Raw genomic sequence first — 26,646 nt, 5'->3', positions numbered from 1 at the left:
GTACGCGGGTTCAAATATACGTGGGTTCAAATGTCTGTGGGTGGAAATATACATGGGTTCAAATGTCCGCGGGTGCAAATGTTCGTGGGTTCAAATGTACATGGGTTCAAATGTCCGCAGGTGCAAATGTTCGTGGGTTCAAATATACATGGGTTCAAATGTCCGCAGGTGCAAATGTACATGGGTTCAAATGTACGCGGGTGCAAACGTACACGGGTTTAAATGTCCGCGGGTGCAAATGTACATGGGTTCAAATGTACGCGGGTGCAAACGTACACGGGTTCAAATGTCCGCGGGTTCAATCTATATGCGGGTGCTTAAATTCATGGGTGGAAATGTATGGGTTCTAATGTCCGTAGGTGCAAATGTCCATAGGTGCAATAGTATACAGGTGCAATTGTTCTGGGTTCAAATTACGGGTTCAGATGTACGGGTTCAAATGTACGCGGGTTCAAAGATAATGGAACCGCTCTTTGTTATAGCAACACAATGACGCCGCGTTAATTTGTTTTTCATTACTCATAGGTCATGAGCTCAAAATGCATAACTAAGAGAGAAGTTGCAAAACAATTCTTACACTGCAAAACACCTGACATTAACTTCCTCATAATTCAGCAGCATTTCATGAAAAAACAAGGAAATAAATAGCTGCGTGAAAGAAATTCATTACTGAATATATCATGGGTGGCCAACACGTCGATCGCCACGTCTCAAGTAGCCGATCGCGTCTGGTGTTGAGGAAATTTAATAACATACCCAAAAAAATTGCCTTGAACCAGTTTTATACATCGCCTGTTGTGTTTTTTAAAGCAGGAAGAATATAGTACTGGGCATGCGCCAAATACGATATACACATGCAGTAATTGGGTATGGACAAGACCGATAGAGCATATTATTATGTGACCAATGCAAGTTTTAATATTGCCAAGTATAGGAAATGAACGTACTGAATGCCATCTGTCTTGACTGGCAAACGATCTTACAACAATTTCTGCACTGTGTGGAAGTTATTGTCTCACTCCAAGAGTAGTGTGAACAATTTTATTCGCAACGGTAGCAATGGCATCGGGATGCCCAATATTTTCTCTAATTCCAAGCAAGAAAAGAATCGGACTTGAAGAAAATTGTAAATTAGATACTGCAGTTTGAAATGTAACAATTATGGTTTGAGAATCTTAATTATTCGCTGTTTAGATAACATGGATACTCTTTAAGGTTTTTTGAGGAATTGAAAACACTTACGACCAAAAATTAGACAGGCTCTAGATCTGAATTGTATGATTTGAATAAATTTAAAATAAATGATGAAATAAAATAAATTAACAATCAAAGTGAAAATCCAAGCTTAGTGATCATATTAACGAAGGCCTATTATATATCTGTCACTTTGATACGCATTACCGTTGCACGTAGCACCGGGACAGCGGTAATATGTTAATGTTTTATTTACATCTCGCTATTAAAAACCTTTATCTTTATTTGTTCATCCTCCACCCATTAGCGCGAGAACTCGTACAATGTCTACACTATAGCTATTTATTGAATTAATGTAATTCAAATGATTATCAGAAATGACTAACGGCTTTGTCTTTTTCTGTGGTTCGCCACATGTTTAAGCTGACTTATCGGCTTTCCTCTCCCCCGGGATAAATATGTAAATCTTATCTTATGCCAATGGAGAAGATGTGTAATATAAGCAGAGCATTATGGTAATAAATCAGATTTATTGAATCTCGATAACGTATATATAGACATATATATTACAATATTATTTGTACAACATAATATTATGATTTAACTGCATACATTATTCTATTCTATAAAGCAAATCAATCTATTGAAATATAAAGAAATAGTCAATAACGTAGAATAAACTGATTCTGTTAAATCTTCAATGAAAAATTAAATTTTCAAGATGTACAATTTAAGCATAACTTGTTGATTTAGGATGTGATACAGCCAAAATATTTCTTCTTCATTTGCGTGCTAAACTTGCTACTCCTTTACAGGCCCTCTAATTAGTGCCTTGTTCGGCTTTTAACTTTCTCTTACGTGCTTTCAGCATTTCTTTTTTCCACCAAGATTCAAAAACTTTCTTAGCGTCTTGAAACTTTCCCGGATCTTTACAGAATATTTGCAGACGAAATTCTTCGAATACAGGTGGCAACATGCTGGAAATATCGTCCTTCGAAATTGAATCAGCAACATTCGGTTATTTTTGAGAGTAAAATTTATACTGATCAACGGGATTTTTCCGTTTCATTCCGTTGTTTAGCTTCACTACTTTTACAATCAAATCTTCCCTCAAATTTTGTTGGAAACAATCTTTTCTTTTATACGTTCTTCCGTGTAGGTAATATAGTTTTATTTTTGGCATTAGATTCGGATTCGAACTTTCACACTCTCCGAATTTGATGCCGGAGACGAAATTCCAAGCCAAAATCAGAATTTCATACTTCTAAAAGTGAGTCACGAAAAAGGCATGCAAACACCAGTTTTGATGTATATTGTTCACTGCAATAATTCAAATGTGCACATTTCCATACCGACCAGGCATTGCTATTTGTCAGCAATGAACTATTACTTTACTCAATATATTTCAATAAAGCCTTTGCTCTCTGCCTACGTTTTGTTATATGATGACTATGTGAAGAAAAAGCAGGATATAAAACCTCTTGATCTTCGCCCACCCTATTTATTGACTGAGAAAAATATATATAAGGCGAAACGCGATTCAAAACGTGGCTGCGAAAACTTAAATTGGACGCTCTTTTATGTTGAGTAGCATACTGAAAAAATATTGGCTTGAACTGTCACACCCAGTAAGATAAGCTATCACCAGTCGGTAAAAAATATTGAGCCATGTTATATATATCGGTTTCTTCAGTCTAAAGCCCTTTAATAAATTATCTGTTTAATAATCGGAACGTCGATAATTTTAACCGAAATGAAGCGAACTTCGTAAACTCAACATAAAATTGTGGGTAGTTCTATTGTATTAAGAATAAATTCTTCTACGTAAGAACAGAGTACCGATACAGGAATGTGAAAATCCAACCTCAGTGATCATATTAACGAAAGCATATATATATGCAGTGGTGGGATTCGAATTTTTTGTCAGCCGGTTCTCTCACAAAATGCATATTTTTCAGCCGGTTCTGTTACAAACAGAACATTGACAATAACCAGTAATGCTAACCGGTTTGCTGATCTCATGAAATTCCGTGAGACGGTTCTATAGAACCGGCGCGAACCGGCTGAATCCCACCACTGCATATATGTCTGTCACTTTGATAAGCATTACCGTTGCACGTAGCACCGGAATAATGGTCATATGTTAATGCTTTAATTACATCTCGCTATTAAAAACCTTTATCTTGATTTGTTCATCCTCCACCCATTAGCGCGAGAACTCGTACAATGTCTAGGCCTACACTATAGCTATTTATTGAATTAATGTAATTCAAATGATTATCAGAAATGACCAACGGCTTTGTCTTGTTCCGTGGTTCGCCATATGTTTAAGCTGACTTATTGGTTTTCCTCTCCCACGGGATAACTATGTAAATCTTATCTTATGCCAATGGAGAAGATTGGTAATATAAGCACAGCATTATGGTAATAAATCAGATTTATTGAATCTCGATAACGTATATATAGACATATATATTATAATATTATTTGTACAACATATTATTATAATTCAACTGCATATATTATTCTATTCTATAAAGCGAATCAATCTACTAAAATATAAATAATAGTCAAAGCAGTAGAATAAACTATATTTGTTGAATGTAGAATTAAATTTTTTAACATTCAAAATGTACAATTCAAAGCATAACTTGTGGTTTTAATATGTGATCCAGTCTAAATATGTCTCTTTCATTTGTGTGCTGAAATTGTTTCTTCTTCACAGGTTCTCTTACTAGTACCTGGTTTGTCATCTGACTTTCTCTTGAGTGCTTCCTGCATTTCTTTTTTCCACCAAGATTCAAATGCTTCCTTAGCGTCCTTAAACTTTTTTGGATTTTTACAGAATATTTGCAACCGAAATTCTTCGAATACAGGTGGTAGCATGCTAGAAATTTCGTCTTTTGGAATTGGTGAAGCAACATCCGGGCTGTTTTTAGAATAAAAATTGTATAAATCAATGGGATTTCCCCCTTCTTTCATTCCGTAGTTTAGCTTCACTATTTTTACAATCAAATCTTCCCTCAAATTTTGTTGGAAACCAATCTTTTCTTTTATACGTTCTTCCGTGTACTCCCGTCCGCGTTGGTGATCTCCCATCTTCTCGTTTGCCACTGTCTGATAAATTTCTCTTCTCCTTATTCTTTCAAGTATTTCTCTTGACTTTTCCAGTTCCTTCTTTGTCGAATTCAAAATTTTATGAAAAATTCCATCATCAAGTTTCATGAACTCACTCAAATCTTTTGCACATTCTGACAATTTAATACCATCCATAGCGTGTTCATTAGCATTAACCAAAGCCTCGGTGAACATTTCCTCAACGGCATTAACAACCGGGTGTTGATAAGCCCTACGATGAAGGCAATACCTCGTGTGAAACATTTGGTATAGATTGAAGCATTCTTTCTTGTGAACGCACAATTGCCACTTTCCGTCTACATCTATTACTCTCATAAATTCCATGAAACGATTGTGATCGAAGCCATTCTGCATTCCAAGTTGATAGCAATCTCTAGCAAAATAATCCCACTTGTCCACGTCAACTTTATTTCGCTCATTGGAAATAATCTCATTCAGAAACTCTTTTTTAGACGGTCGGCCTATTTTTTTTCTCTTTGGTTTTCCTGTGATCATTTCTTTTATGAAAGTCCAATCATTTTTATCAAATTCGAGATCTGCTTGATCGAATCGATTTCTTTTATCTTCGCGTAATTCTTCCAACATTTCATACGAGATTTTTTCATGCGGAATTTTCTCTGCACCCACTGCCTTGTAGAATTTATTATCAAACAAGTGGGAAAATGGGCCGTGGCCGAGATCATGACAAAGACCAGCGATTTCCACACAAAGAATATCTTTTTCATCAATTCCAAGCGTTGGTTGATTTTCCTTCAACTGGCGGACAAGTTTTCCTGCCAAATGCGCTGTTCCAATGCTGTGCTCAAATCGATTATGACAAGCACCTGGGTAAACAAAGTAAGCTCCTCCAAGTTGTTTGATATTTCGCAGCCTTTGAAACTGTGGTGTGTTAATTATTTTAACCAGAAATGGGTGAAGAGAAATGGTGCCATGAACAGGATCATTGAAAACTGTGTATTTTACTTTATCTTCGATGACTTTTATTTTGTCAAGTCCCATATTTACTTTACCATGTGCTATATTCTATAGCTGGAAAAATATAATGGGTTAAAGGGAATTAGCCTTTTTAATTTAATGATGAAAATTTTTGAAAGGTTATTTACAAAGCTATCAATGGATGCCGTGGACCTTGTACACCTACTGTACTCCTTTTCATACATACATTGTGACTGATTTGCAATAAAACAATGTAGAACATACAATGATTGCTTTCACTTTGACTACTCGCGGATGATTTGCGAGTTCAATATAATATAGGCTATATATGATGAAAACTTTTGTTTTAATGAAAACGAGAGATTTGGGTTTTACTTTGAAGTACCTGAAGTTGCAAACTAGGCTCAACTTATAATTTATCTTGTCCTGAATTGAATATAGGACGCCTTTGGCTCAATGCGTTAAATCTCTTCAGCGTACTTGTCAATTGTAAGCCAATTTTCGAAATACAAACTCTCTTCCGTCGACGAAGCTTTTGGCACTTCAGTCCTTTTCAGATGCTTTGCTCAGAGAACACTTTCACTATTGAGCGAGCGAGTTCCTTTGAAAAGTGAAAAATAGTATACAAAGTACCATAATGTAGGCCTACCTCCTCACAGTGGGAGTACAATAAGATATTCAACTCACAATACCCGGTATATATATCGCATCTTATGAGAATTAATTTTTAACCAAAATATTCCAATCTATCACGAGAACAAAGACATCTATCTCTTCGCAACAAACAGATGCTGGATTATATTTGTATCTCAGTTAAGGATTCATATATAATAAATAAAACATTTCTTGTTTGCTCAAATTCGACTCACGCTCTTTGTCATAGCAATGCAATGATGCTACGTTAAACCTTCTTTGATAACTCACAATACCCGGTATATATATCGCATCTTATGAGAATTAATTTTTAACCAAAATATTCCAATCTATCACGAGAACAAAGACATCTATCTCTTCGCAACAAACAGATGCTGGATTATATTTGTATCTCAGGTAAGGATTCATATATAATAAATAAAACATTTCTTGTTTGCTCAAATTCGACTCACGCTCTTTGTCATAGCAATGCAATGATGCTACGTTAAACCTTCTTTGATAACTCACAATACCCGGTATATATATCGCATCTTATGAGAATTAATTTTTAACCAAAATATTCCAATCTATCACGAGAACAAAGACATCTATCTTTTCGCAACAAACAGATGCTGGATTATATTTGTATCTCAGTTAATGATTCATATATAATAAATAAAACATTTCTTGTTTGCTCAAATTCGACTCACGCTCTTTGTCATAGCAATGCAATGATGCTACGTTAAACCTTCTTTGATAACTTTATTTGTCTATCATTACTCATAGGTCATAAGCTCAAAATGCAATACTGAGAGAGTAGTTGCAAAACAATTCTTACACTGCAAAACACCTGACATTAACTTCCTCATAATTCAGCAGCATTTCATGAAAATACAAGGAAAGAAATAGCTGCATGCAAGGAAGTCATTACTGAATATAGTATATATCATGGGTGGCCAACACGTCGATCGTGATCGGCCGGTTGATAGCCACGACTCGAGTAGTCGATCGCGTCTGGTGTTGAGTAAATTTAATAACATACCCCAAAAAATTGCCTCGAACCAGTTTTATACAGCGCCTGTTGTGTTTTTTAAAGCAGGAAGAATATAGTACTGTACATGCGCCAAATACGATATAGACATGCAGTAATTGGGTATGGACAAGTCCGATAGAGCATATTATTATGTGACCAATGCAAGTTTCACTACTGCCAAGTTTAAGAAATGAACGTACTGAATGCCGTCTGTCTTTACTGGCTAACGATCTTACAACAATTTCTGCACTGTGTGGAAGTTATTGTCTCACTCCAAGAGTAGTGTGAACAATTTTATTCGCAACGGTAGCAATGGCATCGGAATGCCCAATATTTTCTCTAATTCCAAGCAAGCAAAGAATCGGACTTGAAGAAAATTGTGAATTAGATACTGCAGTTTGAAATGTAACAATTATGGTTTGAGAATATTAATTATTCGCTGTTTAGATAACATGGATACTTTTTAAGGTTTTTTGAGGAATTGAAAACACTTACGACCAAAAATTAGACAGGCTCTAGATCTGAATTGTATGATTTGAATAAATTTAAAATAAATGATGAAATAAAATAAATTAACAATCAAAGTGAAAATCCAAGCTTAGTGATCATATCAACGAAGGCCTATTATATATCTGTCACTTTGATACGCATTACCGTTGCACGTAGCACCGGGACAGCGGTAATATGTTAATGTTTTATTTACATCTCGCTATTAAAAACTTTTATCTTTATTTGTTTATCCTCCACCCATTAGCGCGAGAACTCGTACAATGTCTACACTATAGCTATTTATTGAATTAATGTAATTCAAATGATTATCAGAAATGACTAACGGCTTTGTCTTTTTCTGTGGTTCGCCACATGTTTAAGCTGACTTATCGGCTTTCCTCTCCCCCGGGATAAATATGTAAATCTTATCTTATGCCAATGGAGAAGATGTGTAATAGAAGCAGAGCATTATGGTAATAAATCAGATTTATTGAATCTCGATAACGTATGTATAGACATATATATTACAATATTATTTGTACAACATAATATTATGATTTAACTGCATACATTATTCTATTCTATAAAGCAAATTAATCTATTGAAATATAAAGTAATAGTCAATAACGTAGAATAAACTGATTCTGTTAAATCTTTGATGAAAATTAAATTTTCAAAATGTACAATTCAAAGCATAACTTGTTGATTTAAGACGTGATACGGCCAAAATATTTCTTCTTCATTTGCGTGCTAAACTTGCTACTCCTTTACAGGCCCTCTTATTAGTGCCTTGTTCGGCTTTTGACTTTCTCTTGCGTGCTTTTAGCATTTCTTTTTTCCACCAAGATTCAAAAACTTTCTTAGCGTCTTGAAACTTTCCTGGATCTTTACAGAATATCTGCAGACGAAATTCTTCGAATACAGGTGGCAACATGCTGGAAATATCGACCTTCGAAATTGAATCAGCAACATTCGGTTTTTTTAGAGTAAAAATTATACTGATCAACGGGATTTTTCCGTTTCATTCCGTAGTTTAGCTTCACTATTTTTACAATCAAATCTTTCCTCAAATTTTGTTGGAAACCAATCTTTTCTTTTATACGTTCTTCTGTGTAGTTCCGTGTAGGTGATATAGTTTTATTTTTGGCATTAGAATCGGATTCGAACTTTCACACTCTCCGAATTTGATGCCGGAGACGAAATTCCAAGCCCAAATCAGAATTTCATACTTCTAAATGTGAGTCACGTAAAAGGCATGCAAACACCAGTTTTGATGTATATTGTTCACTGCAATAATTCAAATATATATGCACATTTCCATACCGACCAAGCATTGCTATTTGTCAGCAATGAACTATTACTTTACTCAATATATTTCAATAAAGCCTTTGCTCTCTGCCTACCTTTTGTTATATGTTTACTATGTGCAGATAAAGCAGGATATAAAACCTCTTGATCTTCGCCCACCCTATTTATTGACTGATAAACATATATAAGGTGAAACGCCATTTGAAACGTGGGTGCGATGGCTTAATGGTTAACGCATTGGACGCTCTTTTATTTTTGAGTAGCATACTGAAAAAATATTGGCTTGCACTGTCACACCCAGTAAGATAAGCCACTTTCATTCGTGTGCTGAACTTGTTTCTTCTTCACAGGTTCTTTTACTAGTACCTGGATTGTCATCTGACTTTCTCTTGAGTGCTTCCTGCATATCTTTTTTCCACCAAGATTCAAATGCTTTCTTAGCGTCCTTACACTTTTTCTTTTCTGGATTTTTACAGAATATTTGCAACCGAAATTCTTCGAATACAGGTGGTAGCATGCTGGAAATTTCGTCTTTTGGAATTGGTGAAGCAACATCCGGGGGGATTTTAGAATAAAAATTGTATAAATCAATGGGATTTCCCCCTTCTTTCATTCCGTAGTTTAGCTTCACTATTTTTACAATCAAATGTTCCTTAATATTTTTTTGGGAACCAATCTTGTCTTTTATAAATTCTTCCGTGTACTTTTGTTGGTGATCCTTCATCTTCTCGTTTGCCACTGTCCGATAAATTTCTCTTCTCATTATCTTTTCAAGTATTTCTCTTGACTTCTCCAGTTCCTCCTTTGTCGAATTCAAAATTGTATGAAAAATACCATCATCAAGCTTCATGAAGACACCTAAATCGTTTGCACATTCTGACAATTTAATACCATCGATAGCGTGTTCATTAGCATGAACCAAAGCCTCGGTGAACATTTCCTCAACGGCATTAACAACGGGGTGTTGGTAAGCCCTACGATGAAGGCAATACCTCGTGTGAAACATTTGGTATAGATTAAAGCATTCTTTCTTGTGAACGCACAATTGCCGTTTTCCTTTTACCTCACATACTCTCATTAATTCCATGAAACGATTGTGATCGAAGCCATTTTGCGTTCCGAGCTGATAGCAATCTCTTGCAATGTAATCCCACTTGTCCACGTCAACTTTATTTCGCTCATTAGAAATTATCTCATACAGAAACTCTTTTCCAGACGGTCGTCCTGGATTATTTTCATCTGTTTCCCCGGTGATCATTTCTTTTATGAAAGTCCTATCACTTTTACATAATCGGAGATTTGCTTGATTGAATTGATTTCTTTCATCCGCGAGTAAATATTCCAACATTTCATACGAGATCTTTTCATGCGGAATTTTCTTTGCATCCACTGCCTTGTAGAATTTATTATCAAACAAGTGGGAGAATGGGCCGTGGCCAAGATCATGACAGAGGCCCGCGATTTCCACGCAAAGAATATCTTTTTCATTAATTCCAAGCGTTGGTTGATTTTCCTTTAACTGGCGGACAAGTTTTCCTGCCAAATGCGCTGTTCCAATGCTGTGCTCAAATCTGTTATGACAAGCACCTGGGTAGACAAAGTAAGCTCCTCCAAGTTGTTTGATATTTCGGAGCCTTTGAAACTGTGGTGTGTTAATTATTTTAACCAGAAATGGGTGAAGAGAAATGGTGCCATGAACAGGATCATTGAAAACTGTGTATTTTATTTTATCTTCGATGACTTTTATTTTGTCAAGTTCCATATTTACTTTACCATGTGCTATATTCTATAGCTGAAAAAATACAATGGGTTAAAGAAAATTAGTTTTTTTTCAAATTTGATGATAACAATTTTTAAATACCATTTACAGGGCTATCAAAGAACATTGTGAACCTTGTTGCTTGTACTCTTTTTTATATTATTTTTAATGGGTATTTTTACTTCGACTATCCGGGGATAATTCGTGTATATTGAACCTAATATATAATGAAGACTTTCGTTTCAATCAAACCCAGAGATTTTGAATTTATGGGGGCATAGGAAGGACCCTCTGACCAAGTTTTTCTTACGCAAGTATCTGAAGTTGCGAGACAGGCTCAGCTAATAAATAACTTATTTTGAACGATGTTTGTTTATTCTTACTGCATCATGTACTTACTGCAGTATGTAATGAAATATTCGGAAATGCATTATTATCTTATCTTGAACTGTATATATAACGCTTCTGGCTCAACACGTCGATGATAGTTGAATCTCTTTACATTCCTCTTTCTTTAGTCGTAAGCCAATTCTCGAAATATAAACTTTTTCCCGTCGACGAAATGTAGCATTGCTGTTCTTATTATACATGCACATTTTGTAACGGACCGTGTTTCTCTTAACTTCCGGAATCTTGCGGTTTTATAAATCGGTACTACTAACGGAATCCTATACCACCGGAATCCTATACATCTGTTTTAATAGCTTTTAGCACTCTAGTGATTGTCCTTTACTTCGCTCAGAGGTCACTTTCACTATTGAATGAGCGCGCGTTATCTTGCTTGAAGTGAAAAATAGATAATAAATAAATACAATAATGTACAGCGTGTGTACATAAGATCTTCAATTCACAATCCACGGTGTCTCATATTAGATATTATGAGAAATAATTTTTAACCAAGCTATTTCAGTTCATTACGAGTGCAAAGACGTCGCAACAAACAGATGTTGGGTTATATGTGTATCTCCGGTAATGATTCATACATGATATCCGTGCACTTATTCGACCCACGCTCTATTTATGTTATGGTAGCGCAATGACGCGACCTCAAACCTTCTGTGATAACGTTCATTTGTTTGACAAGGTCGTAAGCTCAAAATGCAATACCGAGAGATAAGTTGCAAAACTTCAAAACATCTGACAATAATTTACTCGTATTTCAGCATTGTTTGATGAAAATACAAGAACAGAAAATAGCTGCATGAAAGGAAATCATTACTGAATGATGTATGGTCGGGGACACGCATAATATAAAAACAATTGTTATAATTTAAATGTCTGCTATTATAGCGTAGGTGGCATCATACGCCAAATATCTAGCGTAGACCAGTATTGACTGGTTTTATTTTAAGAGGGCCACACAGCTTCGAGACTTCGTCTATAAAAGTGGTTTTTCTTTTCAGAGCCTGATTTGCGCCGAGCTACGTTTCCCAATCAGAAGGCAACTCCCAAAGGAAGTGAATTCTGTCGTTTTTGTGAAAGATAACGTTTCTTTTTATTTACTCTAATATTCTTTTTTGGTTCTTCTTTATTAATACTTTAACACTTATTCATGCACACATTATAAATTAAATAAACTGTGCAAAAGCGGGGGTGCGACTTTCACATAACACTATCTAAAGATACGTTGAAGATTAAATCAATCGAGTAGTATTTATGCACAGAGTGGGAAGAAGAATGAGCTCCAATATAAGCGAAAAGGGGAGTTTAACGAACCACTGGTGGGTGGAAGGTAATGGATCTTTTGTATCACCGACTGGCGCGCTTATGCTTCGCATCTTGCCTATAGTTTTGTGATGTTATGAAGTCAATGTTTTTGCAATTTAATTTTGTAATGATGTTATATCTTCAGTTAATGTGGAACTAAGGCAATAGCACAGTAATTCTAAATGAGAACAGCATTGTATCACAACATATATTCATGTTAAAATTTTATTATTATTATTATACAATGTAATAATAATAATAAACTGCGAAGAAATCAGGAAAGACAAAAAAAAATTTAAAAGTAAGGCCACGAAAATGCCGCTACATATCGTATCGAGAGCACAGGGTACATAAATAAACGGAATAAATAGTAAAAAAATGAGAGTAAATATGAATCCATAATTATTTTATGAACCTATATCAAATATGAATATATATATTAAATTGGATTATGAAAAGAATCAGTCAGACTCGAAGGTCTATTGAGTAATACAATAAAATGTTTATTAAAAGTATCGGAGAAAAAGAAAAACTACAGCAAAGATGTTATGGCGTATAAGAGAGCGATGTAAAACAACCAGGTAAAGATAAAATTGAACTCATCTAAAAATCTACAAGATATGTTAAATAAAAATTACAATCAAAGCGACGTGAAAACATAATGAACATTGTTATGACCAATTCAAAATTTAAATTTGTTGATGTTGAACTTCTGTTGTATATTTCGGCAACAGGTTCTGCTTATTCATCCAGAAAATCCATTCCCTGGAACAAAAAGACAATTTTTTAATGGCCATTGAAACAATCGGTTTTTAATATATATAACTGTTACTAAAGCATGGTATGCAAGATTTTTATCAGCGGTTGAGGGTTCAGATTCTAATTATATATATGGAATACCAAATTTTAAAATACAGAAATTTTGAACCGCCTCAGAACTTTGGTTTATAATAATCAGATTTTAATACATTAATTGCATACCTTGTTGCATCCTTTTTGTGCCATGGGTCTCAGTTTATTGAGAGCCGATTCAGCCATATCAGCGCGCTCTTCTGCATCATCAAGATCATGTTGTACCTTTCGGTATTTGTTCAAGTTTGTATTCGCTTCTTCTTCCTGAAAATGATAATGGTTCATATTTTAAAAAGAAAAAGAGTTAAATTCAATTCATATCAGAACAAACGGTATTGGAATGCGTAACCTCCTATTATTCACTTACCGCAACTTCAGCTTGTCTCTTGTATGCTTTCACTTTAGATTGAAGTTTCTCAACAATTTCTTGCATATGGAACAAGTTCTTCTTGTCTTCCTCAGCTTGGTAAACAACTTCCTTCAATTTACGTTCCATTCTCTTCTGTTGTTTCAGTGCCTCAGCATGACGAAGTTGCTCAGCATCAAGCTCGTGCTCGAGAAGTCTCACCTGAAACAATAAAGACAAATTAAAGTTAGCACTGATATGTTAGCGTGAATTGTTAAAAATAATATAGATTTCAGTGACAGAGTCTGCTTTCTACTTCTATATTAAAACTATATCACTTTTGGTGAGAGCTCGAAAGCAATGTTCTGAGATAATTTGTAAAACTAAATTACAAAAGTAGCATTTTTATTTATGTAATTAAGCCTGAAGATGTTGCATTTGTCGGTGTGACTATTCGACTCAACACAATATTAATCGAAAAACTGGAAATACAGTATTAGACAATTCAACAAATTCGAAGGCGTTTTCTTTTTGAAAATATCATTTTGGCACATAATTCTTCCTACTCTGAGTCTATATACAAAGTGTTAACTTACTCTGTTTTCATATTTCTGGACTTGTTTCTTTCCTCCCTTGAGTGCAACTTCCTCAGCAGCATCTAATCTTTGTTGCATATCTCTGATTACTTGTTCATTGTTTTTCTTGATTCTCTCCAAATGAGAAGCAAGATCTTGTTCCTTCTTTAGTTCTTCAGCCATGGTTGCAGCCTGAATATAATCAAGATGTGGAATTTGAATAACGGTTAACCGAACAATTCAACAATGGTAGAACGTTAGAAATTTATAACTTACATCGACAACCGCTCTCTTTGCTTTCTCTTCGGCAGCTAGTTTTTCTTGTACTAGTTCTTCGATTTCTCCGTTAACGTTGTGAAGTGCACTTTCAACTTTTCTTTTTTGATTGACCAATGCAGTATTTTGTGCGTGAAGAAGGTTCGATCGCTCACTGGAAATAAAATAACGCAGGGTAATTAATATGAATTTCAGCTTTGGGGTAATCGAAGATACCAGTTCAGAAGTGATCCAATTTAGAATAGAAAACGATTAATATTTTCATACGAATCTCAGGGAGAGAAAAAATCGTCAAAACGGCTTAATCGTACGGCTAACCACCAGCTCATGTCTTGCCACCAGTCGAGATCGAGATCGAGATGTTAATGAAATTGTGTTCCTGAGGCTTGGCACAGTGTGCCAACCGCAGAGGTTCCATAACAACAGATTAAATTCTGGCTTTTCTCCTTACCTGCATTCAAGGAGTTCAGTTTCAGCAACTTTTCTGCTTCTTTCAGCTTGATCCAATCCAACTCGGAGTTCATTAATTTCGCTACTGTACATAGTTTCCCTTCTATCACAAGCTGCGAGTTGTTCTTGCAAATCTTCATTTTCTCTCTTGCTATCTTCAACTTGCAACTCGAATTCCTTCAAAAGAATATATAATAAGCATGTGATGAAAAATCTATATATAGTTTGCACATCAAAATTTCGCCCTTTCATAAGGGCATTTACCTTAATTTGATGTTGTGCTTGTTTGCAAGCTTTAGTCACTTCGCCTGTTTGTTTGTTGGAGTGAGCAAGTTTAACTTGCATGTCGTTCAAATCTCCTTCCAATTTTTTCTTGATTCTGTAAGCTTCTTGTCTGGCTTTACTTTCAGCTTGTAGAGTTGTTTGCATTGATTCGAGTGATCGTTGGTGATTGCGTCTAAGAGAAAAATTGTATGATATTCGCTGGAAAGTGGGAATTTACACAATTCTAGGCATTTGGGTTAGAGACATTTGAACACATGAATAAATAACAGTCATTACATGAACATTGGCAGTTAATAGTTTTTCAGTAAAGGCCATTCAAATAGTGATTGATATATCCATTTCTTTTACTGAATGTTCTTTATTGGGAAGATCATGTTACCTTTGGTTATCAATTTCCTCTTCTTTTTCGATGACTTTTCTTTCAGAGTCTTGTTTCATTTGTGCTATTTCTAACTGGAATCGCATAACCTTCGCTTCTTCGCCTTCCAAAGCACTCTCAGCTTCGTCAAGAGCAGCCTAAAGAATAACATCAATAATATTGGTAAGATTTAGCAAAAGATTGATAGTTTGAAGCTTAACCTACATAATTAATCTTAAAATACCAAAAGTTTTGCAAGTCTAGAATAATATTACTTGCATTTGCTTATAACAAAATAATAAATTATATCTTAGTTACAAATGGTTACACTTACCACAAGTTGTACTTTTTCTTGCTCCAAAGTTCTCTTAGATTTTTCAAGTTCGTGAAAGTTTTTGCCTTCCTCACCAAGCTGGTCAGTGAGGTCAAGGATTTCATCTAGATAAAAAAATTTACCTTTAATTTTCTTGCACACCAAATCGATGTATTTCAATTGCTGGGATTGACAATATAGCATTTTCAAATCCTAGTTTTATAGTTTATAAAATCTACCTTGAAGATTCTTGTTCTCTCTTTTGACTGTTTCCAATGCATCCAAAGCTTCCTCATAAGCATTCTTTGTTTTGAACAATTCAGTTGACAAACTTCTTGTTTCTTTTTGTGCAGTTTCTAACTCAGATCTTACTTCTTCTTCTCTATTTTTGTACTCAACAATAGTCTAGGAAAATACCATATTACTCAATCATGACGTCATTGTACAAAAGATGACGTCATACCACAATATGTGATATCACAATAACATTTGGTGATGCGATCGGTTCGATGAATATCTTTCTCAAATATCCAATTGTATTGCATCCTAAATGCCCATTATTAATATTACAAAACGTTTATAGCCACATACAAGAAAATTGATTAGTAATAGTATTCCAGTTAAATTACCAACCTTGTCGATGTTCTTTTGTTTCTTTTCGAGAGAATTAGCGAGTGACGTCATTTTTTCTAATTCGATGGTAATCTCTTCCATATCCATTTGCATTCGACTCTTGTTCTTTTCTAAGCTTGAGCATTTAGCTTGGTATGTTTCAACTTGTTCCTCAGCCTCTTGAAGTCTGGTGGCAAGCTTTTTCCTGAATAATGGAAATGGTTGGTTCAGCAAGGGTATGTACTGTGCCCTATTTTTTTTCTTATATATATATGCTATACAAACGTTGACAACACTTTTTTCTTTTAAATTGGCTATTCGTCTACTGTTAAGGAGGAATAGTAATTTAATTGCGTTAAATGTTATTAAATTTAGCTTACTTTGCTTCTTCCAATTCTTCTGTTCTTTGAATAGCGTCGGTCTCATATTTGTTTCTCCATTGTGCGATCTCGGCATTTGCCTTGGACAAAGAACGTTGAAATTCAGCCTTAATTTCTTGTTCTTCTTCATATTGTTCACGAAGAAGATCGTTGTCGTGTCGGGAAGCTTGAACTGCGTGAGCAAGAGCTGCTTTTGCTTTGGTCTCCTCTTCCAACATCTTTTTCAAGTCATCGTTTTGTTGGTTTGCGCTGTTCTTTGTTCGTGTTAATTGAGCAACCAAGTTTTCACGTTCTTCCAACAATCGGGAAATTTCGCCTGCAAATACGATGCAAAATTGAGACTCGAGTAAAAGTCGAAAAGAATAATCAATAACGACGTCCTAACTATCGTTTTGCTAATTTGCCGATGTTTTGAAAAAATTCTTATTAAATAGTTAGAGTGGTTAGATTGCTGATAGTTTGTGACCATTTTGTCATATTATGACTGGGATATAGGAAGCATAATGTGTTCTATCAAGCTTTGCTGGCTTTAGAAAATTTGCCACGTGGACGTTCCGCTTATCGATTCGGTGACCAACGGTTTGAATGCGCCAGTAACAGTACTTTGTGCCTATATATTATTACCTTTTATCTTGTAACAAATGATCATTAATGATTGGGTATAAAAAAACCAACTAGAATGCCCAAAGTCAGCTAAATTTAACTGTGCTAACTTACCATTTTCCGAAGTAAGTTTAGCTTTTGTTGCATTCAATTCGTTAACTTCCTTCACGAAACTGTCATTCTTTGATTTGGCTTCCCCAAGCTGTTCCTCAAGGGTGCGAGCCATTTTCTCATAATTGATCTAAAATAGAATAAAACGATAAAATAAAATAATTCTAGCATATTTAAGCACCATAAATAACTGAGTAATATGTATATACCTTAGCCTTAGTTACACTTTCCACATTGGCGGCTAAATCATCATTTTCCATCTTCAATTCGCTTCTCTCTTTTTCCATTTTCTGTTTGGTTCTTTGCAAGTTGTCAATCTGAAATAAAAATTGAGTAAAAAATACGTTCTTATGGAATATTGTAGGGCTATGAAGCGCGAAATTAGCATTTTTTGATGATATTGGTATCGTAATTGTATTTTCAAACTCTTCAAAGTTTGAAGTGTAAAACCAAAATGGGAAATTCATACTTCTAAAACTATGCACACCCAGAAATCGCAGTCGAGAGCCGGATAGTAAAATTTCAATTCTCGAGTTGAAGCCATTGTTTAAATTTAGCATAATTCGCAGTCGGGAGGAACTCCACATTTCCGTTAATTGCAGCAAAATAATACCATTCTTACCTGTTCACTCATATCGGCGGATGAGTCGGCATGTTTCTTTCTCAACATACAGACTGTTGCTTCGTGAGTCAAGTTGGATTCTTCTAAGTCTCGTCGAAGCTTGGCATAATCAGCCTCTCTTCTCTTGTTAACTTCAATCTGGAATGTAAAGTCACGAAAATTTGAAAAATGAAGTGTTTTTTCTAGATATTAGCTGATAAAAATGACAAATTCGATAAAATTTGATGATAAGAGAAGTAGCGGTAAACACATGGTAAAATTTTCACCGCAGAACAAATAAATTGCCAGAAACGCATAAGTTACAAAAATTGCTGGTATTTGCAGTATTCTAGCTGGTTTTTAACCTTTTTTTATGTCAAATAACATTTTTACAATTTATTTTGATAAAATTTTTACCTGTGCTGCAGTTGCCCCGCCAGCTTCTTCCAATCGCTCACTGAGCTCTTCAAGTTCACGTTGAAGATCAGCTTTCTGTTTTTCAACTTTAGCACGAATGGATTTTTCAGTTTCAAGTTCTTCTTGAATTTCTTCATTACGAGCAATGCTTTCTTTAATTTTCTTTTGTAACTGGAGTACAAGAGCTTGCTCGTCTTCAAGTCTGGTTGAAATTTGTCCAAACTCAAATTCCTGTTTTTTGATTTTTTCGTCTAATCTTTGTTTCTCGTTTTCAAGATCCATAACACTTTCTTGTGTCATTCTCAAATCTCCTTCAAGTTTTCTTTTAGTTCGTTCCAAATCCATACGCTGTTTCTTCTCAGTTTCAAGAGTAGCCTCCAACTAAAAATTCGATAAAACTTACAGTTATTTAACAGTTAGAGCTTGAAATTTCAACATAACAAATTATAGAGTACACACGTTCCCCAATTCTTTACATATTTCAATTTTGATTTGAAAAAATTAAAAAAAGATACAATTGAAAATGACGTCATGAATTCTTACGTCATCAATTTGGAGCTCCAATTTGTTCTTTTGTTTCGACAAACTGTTTACTTTATCTTCCTCTGATTGAAGATCATCGAGAGTTTGTTGATGGCCCTCTTGCAAAGCTTTCTTTTCTTTTTGCAATCTTGCAATTGTTTCATCCATACTTGCGAGTTCTTCTTGCACATTTTTAAGCTAAATTCAAAGAAATATCTCAAAGTGGTGTCCAATGGATCTTGTGTTTGCTCGACCTTGATGATCCATGACTCGACTTGAATGACCCTTGGCCCGACTTGACTCGACTTACCTACCACCACCATGTAAAATGCGTGGAGAAGCCTCGTAATAAATGTTATGTTGGATTTAAAATATTTCAGTCCTTTCAATATATATAGATTATCTTGAAAAATTGCTTGTCTAGGGCCTATTTCGGTTCGAATATGTGAAACTTACCTTATTCTCAGTGGCGTGTTTCTCTTTCTCTACTTTAGCTAAAGTAAGTTCAATGTCATCAATATCTTTCTTTAATTCTGAGCATTCGTCTTCTAATTTTCTCTTTTTAGATACGAGATCATTGTTCATTTCTTCTTCGTCTTCTAAACGTTCTGTCATTTCTTTGATCTTCCCGTCCAATTCCACTTTAGCTCTGATCAATTGATCGCATCTATCTTCTGCGTCTTCAATGCTATCTTGTTCCTAAATTTGGTAAAAATATTTGTGAATGGGGGGTACTGGTTTACAATTACAAATATATTCCAGAACTTCACATTTTCAGATATTTATCTTCGAATATATGCAGGTTCATTGCCAAAAAGATGTTTATTACTGTCATGGCTACATTCTTTTGGGAATGAATCCTATATAAGGCCTAATTATCGGAAATAAATTTGGGCATAAAAATTTGGATTACTGGCGAAAACCTACAACGGCATATATAAAAGCAATGTAAACTTACTGCTCTCAGTTGCAGTAACAAATCATTTTTCTCTTGAACGAGAGAAACTTGTGATTCTTCCAACTCCTTTCTTCTCTTTGTTTCTTTTTCAAGCGAAGCTTTCAATTCCTCATTTTCTTCTTCAAGTTGTTCCATTTCTTTAGCTGCTTCAGCAGTTGCCAACAAAGGCTTGATCTTGTACATAAGCTTCATCCAGTCCCAATCTCTTACACTGAAGAAAGCTCTCAAGTTGGACTGCAGACAACGGATGGCAACTCTGCAGAGGTAAATATACAGGAATATTAAAACAATGGTATTTTTCAAAGTGAAGAGTTATATTTTAAAAATGCGAAGATATAAGTCTAAATAATTTCTATATATAATATATAGGATATGAGTAATCTGTATTTGGAAAACGGAATACTTCATCGAATAATCGTTCAACCAAATTTTTGCTTTTGGTGGTTACGAATTTTTCTATCGTTCACCGCTGCAATTGTATAAATTGGCCTTTCATTTCGCAGTATAGAAATATTGCATTGAAAATCGTTTGTTTAAATTTACTATGTGCATGTAATATATTATTAAGTACCGTTTAGAGCAGTATATATTAAGATTTATATATTTATGTTATGTTCGATATTATATGTTATTTACCTTGATTCAATGAGTTTCTGGTAATGTTCTCTCATAATTTTAGATCGGAAACGAGCCTGGATAAGCTTGAAGATAGACGACAGTTTGTTGTCTCTTAGTTCTTCCAATACACCCAACATACCAGCACGGAAGAAGACCTAAAGTAAAACCATCGCATTGTAAAGAAACCTCAAAAATCGCAATCGCGATAAAAACAAAATTCCAATGAAAGAAATTACAGTACCTTGGTGTGACCTAATTTGTATTGAGTGTGGTCGATATCCAGAGAGCTCAAAATCTTTTCGGAAGCTTTCTTGTTGTCCATAAAAGCACCCTCTGGGACTGCTTCAGAATTTAGGATACGGTAGCTAAAATAGAAATGTAATTCCATTGTCACAAAATAAGGGAAATAGATCTAGTCGGCTGATCAAGGGAATAAAGTTTGAAAACTCCTTATGTAAAGTGAATTTCACGGCATATTACCATTATAAAATGAAATGTAATTACGTTGAGCAGTTACCAATTCCTTACCGTTGCTTGAAATCTCCATATGGCAGTCTGTTGGGGAAACCTTTGCGACAGATACGAATACCTTCCAACACACCGTTGCAGCGGAGTTGATGAAGAACAATGTGAGGTTCCATAACACCCGGAGTTTTAGTGTCGTTGGGAACGATACAACGAACGAAATGTGGGGCTGTAGATCTGTATAAATAAAACCGTTACTTGTTAATTTTCTGATGTAAGAATTGGTAGCGCATTATATATTTTAAAATAAAATAATACTAAATATAATTTGCTTCGGAAAGAGCATTAGGTTGGCATCGTTAAGACAGTGTTCGTTTAATGATATAATGTCGCCGAAATTTGAAAAATAAAGTTTAAAACTGTGTTCACTTCCTTATGTCGTTACCTCAAGTTGGTCATTAGTTTGTTTAAACTTTCTCTGTGCATAGAGGACACAGTGTTGAAGGAACCTCCCTTCTTTCTCTTCCCCCCTCCGCTTGATTTGGAATCCTCAGGTCCAGCATATCCTTCCCAAATCGTTTGCATAAGTTTAAGTGAAGATTTCTTGTAAAGCTCGACTACACTGGCGTTCAAAGGTTCCTTGTTCTTTTCAAGCCAGTCAGTAATACTGTATCCGACCTAAAGTAAATGAGGAAAATTTTAAACGTATACGAAGTGGAATATGTTATGCTAAATTGTTGTTGTGCGGTAATTTCTGTTTTTGTTGTTGGGAAAATGTGGTTTTTCTCTACAACTAATAAATTAGTCGAGACCTTTCCGGTCCGTTGCATATGCATATGCTTTCGTGTCCATATATATGAGCATTGCTCTCTTATTTATTAATAAGCCGTTTCGTTATTTTTACAAAATTATGAGATAACTTACCGTTCCGGCGTAGTGATGAAGTTCAAAATGTGACTCGAACTTTCCTTTCTTTACGGGTTTGCCGAAGCTTTTCGTCTTTCCCAAATGGTTTTGGTAAAGTTTTTCACAGAAGGATTGATCAGTAGCTTTGGGGAACATGCATTCTTCTTCAAGGATGGACATAATACCAAGTGGCTGTAGTGATAAATAGAAAAAGATATCGATTGGAGGCATATTTTAAATCGCTAAAATAAGATCTGGCGAGTCGTGTGATATCGAAACAAGTTATACTACGTGGTTAGTTTTCAATATGGAGTTAAGTTTTTTTGTAAATTGATTTCATGCTAGATATGGTGAAGCAATAAATTTGCGCAGTCAGCTGAAGCCTATTCAGAACGGGCCAACTAGAATGCGATAGGCACAATAATAACATACCTTTTCAATCAGTTCAATACAAGCGGCCAAGTCCATTCCGAAATCAATGAAAACCCAATCAATTCCTTCCTTCTTGTATTCTTCTTGCTCAAGAACAAACATGTGATGGTTGAAAAATTGTTGCAATTTTTCGTTGGTAAAGTTGATGCAGAGTTGTTCAAAACTGTTGAACTGAAAACAAATGGATAAAAAATGATATTGGTAAGATTTCGAAAATTCCATAAGTTTTATCATTCCACATAATTAAAATCAGTATTATGACTAAGTAAAATTCGAAATACCTCGAAAATTTCAAAACCGGCAATATCAAGGACACCAATGAAATAACTTCTTGGCAGCTTTGTGCTCAGACTGTTGTTGATAATCTTGACCAACCAGTTGAAATGCTTCTCGAAAATTCCTTTGCTGAGACCACCAATGGAATGGGCGACCTGTAATATAAAATTTGGTAAGATATGTACTCAGATACCATTTTCACGTTTCAAAAATAGAAACATTTAGATAATATTCCATGTTACTATTACAATATAATAATAAAATTTTATTTGTGAATTATTATAATAAAAGTGTTGCCAGTTAGAGTAGTTTTGTAGAGTGGTAGAGTAGTAAATTTGAGTAGTTTTAAAACGGATCATTAAAATACTAATACAATGTGCAATAAAATAAGACTCCGTTGTGAACCGTTAGATAATACAATGTACAATGTTGTCAGACCCCGTACCTGTGGACAGGTTTGTCCTTTGGTGACGTATTCGTTTCCAACTTTGACGCGTGGGTGGCAGAGATATTTCAATAGGTCGGCAGAGTTGAGACCGAAAAGATAAGCGACCTTATCAGCATCTGAAAAGTAAAAAGCGTTTGTTGTACTGTGCAATACCATACATGTTAACGTAACATAATCTACTCGCTATGTCCAAAATAACGTTACTTATTCGTACCTTCGGTTCCATCGGCTTCAGCTTGTTCTTCGCGTTGTTTGTTCTTAAATTTCATGTTTTGTTGGTGCATAATACCAGCCATCAATCGGTAAATACCGCTAATTTCTTCGGGAGTGAAACCAAGAATCTTGAAAGCTTCCTGTTAGCGAAACAGTGAGAAGTTAAAAGAAGAACGTAATTAAATACGAGAGAGTAAAGATAAGAACGTTAAAGTGTGAGAGAAACGAGATAAAAGAGATGAAAAAAGAGAATGAAAAATTCGAGAGAAAATCTGCTTTTCTCAATAAAAGAGAAAAAGATGAAAGATAGAGAAAAAGAGAGAGAATAGAAAGCAACGATTCAGAAGAGAATAAGAGTAAGAACAAAATTATGATGATGATAAAGGAAAGGAATAGGACAATGTAAAGAGGATCAAGTTTTCATTGGACCCAGTTCAAATGAAGGTGAAAAGAGGAGAATTAAAAATTAGGAAATGATAAATGAGGAAGACTCACATCGGTCAACAAAAGTTCTTCGCCGTCATCCAAGTTGTCAACTTTTACCACACCCTGGCTGATACTCTTGTAATCGTATGGGTCTTTTGTCACTAGAAGTTGGTCTATAAAATAAAATTATATTAATTGAATACAATGCGTCATGAAATGAATAAAAACTTCTTCTTCGAGAGTTGCAAATTTTTAAAACTCACCTAAAAGTTCTGGTTTTGATCCGGAGATGATTTGGTAGAAAATATGGTAATTACGTTCGCCACCTTGTTGCCAGATGACACGGGATTTTTCGAGCAGGTCTAAAATGGATTAATTTATTAATATTTACTTTCAATAGGATCTTCAGTAATTAAATGGGGTGGGAAAATTGTACTTACAATGCTCAATATCAGCCGAGGCCAAACTTCCACTGCTTCCAAAATGAATTCGAATGAATTTACCCTGAACAAAACAAGTTGATATATTGAAATTTTCATTAATCAAACTTATTGCACCATAAAATTATAACAAATGTAAAACTTACGAATCTGGATGAGTTGTCGTTTCTTACTGTTTTGGCGTTACCGAAAGCTTCCATAGCGGGGTTACATTGAACAATTTGATCTTCGAGAGTGCCCTGAAGGAAAGCGGAAGATTAAAACACAAATTGTAACGACCAAAAAAATGGTTAAAGACATACAACAACATTGATACGATTAAAAATGCTACAAGGCAAATAGTTGAAACATAACTCCATATCTAGTGAACTAATCTATCAATCTAAACCAGGAGACGAGAACACAAATCGAAAACTAGATGAGAATCCCTTTAGTCCGATAGAATCTATGTTTATATTTAATTGTAACTCAATATTACAGCCCAGCCCACCTTATCACTATTCTGGTTCATGGACTCTGCAGTAGCAGCAACCAAAGCAAAGTATTGGATGACTTTCTTGGTATTGACAGTCTTTCCTGCACCAGATTCACCACTGAAAATAAAATAAAAAACATTCGAATTGAATATTTAGTTTTGAAAACAACTGATAAGACATTGATATTTGATAATTGATTTTATAAAAAACAAACTTACGTGATCAACATAGACTGATTCTCGCGATCTAAAAATGATGAAAACGTTTATTAGTAAAAATCATTTCTAAAATAGACAAATCAACAACACAAAATAATTTCATGTGAAGCGACTTATTGACTTGTAGAGTGTAGGACGATATTTGGTATAGCATGCTGTCTAAGTAAAGCGTCCGCACATGGGCACAGAAAATCGTCCAGCCCCCTAAAATTGACATTTTAACTATTTAATTAAGCAATCAGCAATGAAAGGTATCAGTTCAAATTCACTCATTAGCAAATGCATGAAGAGAAATTTTTCAAGTTTTCGTATAAACGTTATTTTTATTAACGTTATAAAGGTTATTTTTATCAAATTTTAAACTCACTCATCAACATTTCGGTGTATGCATTGTCAGCAATAGAGTACAAGTGAGGAGGCATTTCAGTTCGCCTCTTTCCTTTGTAGGCTTGGATGACGTAGGGTGCGTACACTGGCAACATCTTGTACGGGTTGACAGTGACGCAGAAAAGACCGGAGTACGTCTGAAAAAAAGTAAAAGTAGATTGATAAAATCTTTAGTAGCTATTCCAAACTAACGGAAAAAGATAACTAGGCCTACTCTGATATCATAAATACATACGTAAATCATGAATGCTTCATAACGATCTTTCAAGTTATTCAGTACAGAAGCTTCATTGAGATGGGTCATGTTAACCATGTCTTCGCATTTGTTGTACCGAGGGGGATTCATTTGCTGAAGGTCTTCTTCTTTCAATGTGACTTCCTGTATACAAACAAATATAAGAAGTTATTTAACAATATGGAATGTAAAGAAATTAATTCTTGTAAAATTCTATATCATCAGAGATCAGTATTGGAATTGCCGGTTCAAGTTCGATGGAACCCAATGTCGAATAGCGTTGATTTCGCATGAATGCATAAAAAAGTTAGAATATTTAAAGAAAATAGTCGTTGCTGCTTTCAAATCAAAATCAAATTTTCTCAGCATTGAAGCTTGAATTGTTTAAAACCGATGAAGCCACTACGTAGGATGTCATTTAGCATGCTATTTGCAAATCTTCGCATTTGTTATGAAAAAGGTTGCTATATATGAAATTTGCATCGGAAGAATATGTCGATTCGTGCTAAGAGAATTAGGACGAAAATTATATTTTGACCAATGATCATTCAATATTGCCAACATTGGATATATATATATATTACAAAACTTGACAATGATAATTTTTTTTTAATTTCTTTATTCATTAATCTGTGTACAAACCTTTTCGCCGTCTAAAGATTTTAGCTTGCATTTTCCACCTTCAATTGAAAGAACTTCTCCTCTCAAATAACTGTCATTCTCGGCGGGAACCCAAGCGTATTTCTTACCTGTAAAAATAAACAGAATATTAATCTAAATTTCTAAATTCAATACACGCCCCTTCCGGAAACAAAATTGCTTTGTTATCTGCCTAAACGACTTCAATTGATTTCTTTCATCAAGAGTTAAGAAATGCCAGCTGCAATTTTCAGCACTTCTCAATCGTGTAAATACACCATCCAAAAATGGCTACACCAAAATATTTTGCGCTTACCGTCGGGTTTTTGAGTTTGCAATTCCAATAATTCCTGCTGGGACATGCGAAGGTACGGTGCTGCATCTTGAAACATAGAAAGGTCCAAAGTTGCCATGTTGATAAGTTCCTGATTAGGTTTACTAGACTGAAATGTTGCTCGAAATATTCGATAAACTGCAATGGAAATTTTAAGATTAACAGTAAACTGAAAACAAACTCGAAGCAATCGAAAGCAGGCCGAGTCTATTTCAAACATAAACAAGGCAATCGAAGTTCTGACGGCAACAACACATTATTTCATCTACATCTTGGC

At 34.9% G+C, this 26,646-nt stretch overlaps 1 protein-coding gene and 2 pseudogenes across 1 annotated transcript; all 3 read right to left on the bottom strand.

The window, feature by feature from the left end:
* Positions 1-3,374: 3,374 nt before the first annotated feature.
* Positions 3,375-5,357, bottom strand: LOC120334369 (deoxynucleoside triphosphate triphosphohydrolase SAMHD1 pseudogene; annotated as a pseudogene).
* A 2,547-nt stretch (positions 5,358-7,904) lies between these two features.
* LOC120334334 (deoxynucleoside triphosphate triphosphohydrolase SAMHD1 pseudogene) lies at positions 7,905-10,522 on the bottom strand (annotated as a pseudogene).
* A 1,886-nt stretch (positions 10,523-12,408) lies between these two features.
* On the bottom strand, positions 12,409-26,518 carry LOC120333966 (myosin-7-like). The gene is made up of 38 exons (XM_039401394.2): positions 26,352-26,518; positions 26,039-26,145; positions 25,397-25,540; positions 25,142-25,298; positions 24,775-24,802; positions 24,571-24,673; positions 24,227-24,319; positions 24,081-24,144; positions 23,904-24,002; positions 23,710-23,813; positions 23,216-23,354; positions 22,999-23,117; positions 22,559-22,708; positions 22,278-22,448; positions 21,864-22,037; positions 21,385-21,617; positions 21,003-21,176; positions 20,716-20,839; positions 20,493-20,629; positions 19,857-20,112; positions 19,355-19,597; positions 18,920-19,096; positions 18,377-18,757; positions 17,981-18,118; positions 17,568-17,675; positions 17,362-17,488; positions 16,645-16,960; positions 16,286-16,469; positions 15,892-16,057; positions 15,674-15,777; positions 15,361-15,497; positions 14,961-15,153; positions 14,698-14,873; positions 14,247-14,400; positions 13,992-14,162; positions 13,417-13,617; positions 13,179-13,313; positions 12,409-12,962 (listed from the first exon to the last, which is right to left on the bottom strand). The coding sequence occupies exons 1-38, from the start codon at positions 26,446-26,448 to the stop codon at positions 12,939-12,941; spliced, it is 5,808 nt and encodes a 1,935-aa protein (XP_039257328.1). The 5' UTR covers positions 26,449-26,518; the 3' UTR covers positions 12,409-12,938.
* Between the last annotated feature and the right edge of the window lie 128 nt (positions 26,519-26,646).

Source organism: Styela clava, chromosome 15 (assembly GCF_964204865.1).
Source record: "Styela clava chromosome 15, kaStyClav1.hap1.2, whole genome shotgun sequence".
Taxonomy (NCBI): domain Eukaryota; kingdom Metazoa; phylum Chordata; class Ascidiacea; order Stolidobranchia; family Styelidae; genus Styela; species Styela clava.
This window is presented reverse-complemented; position numbering and strand designations above follow the sequence as displayed.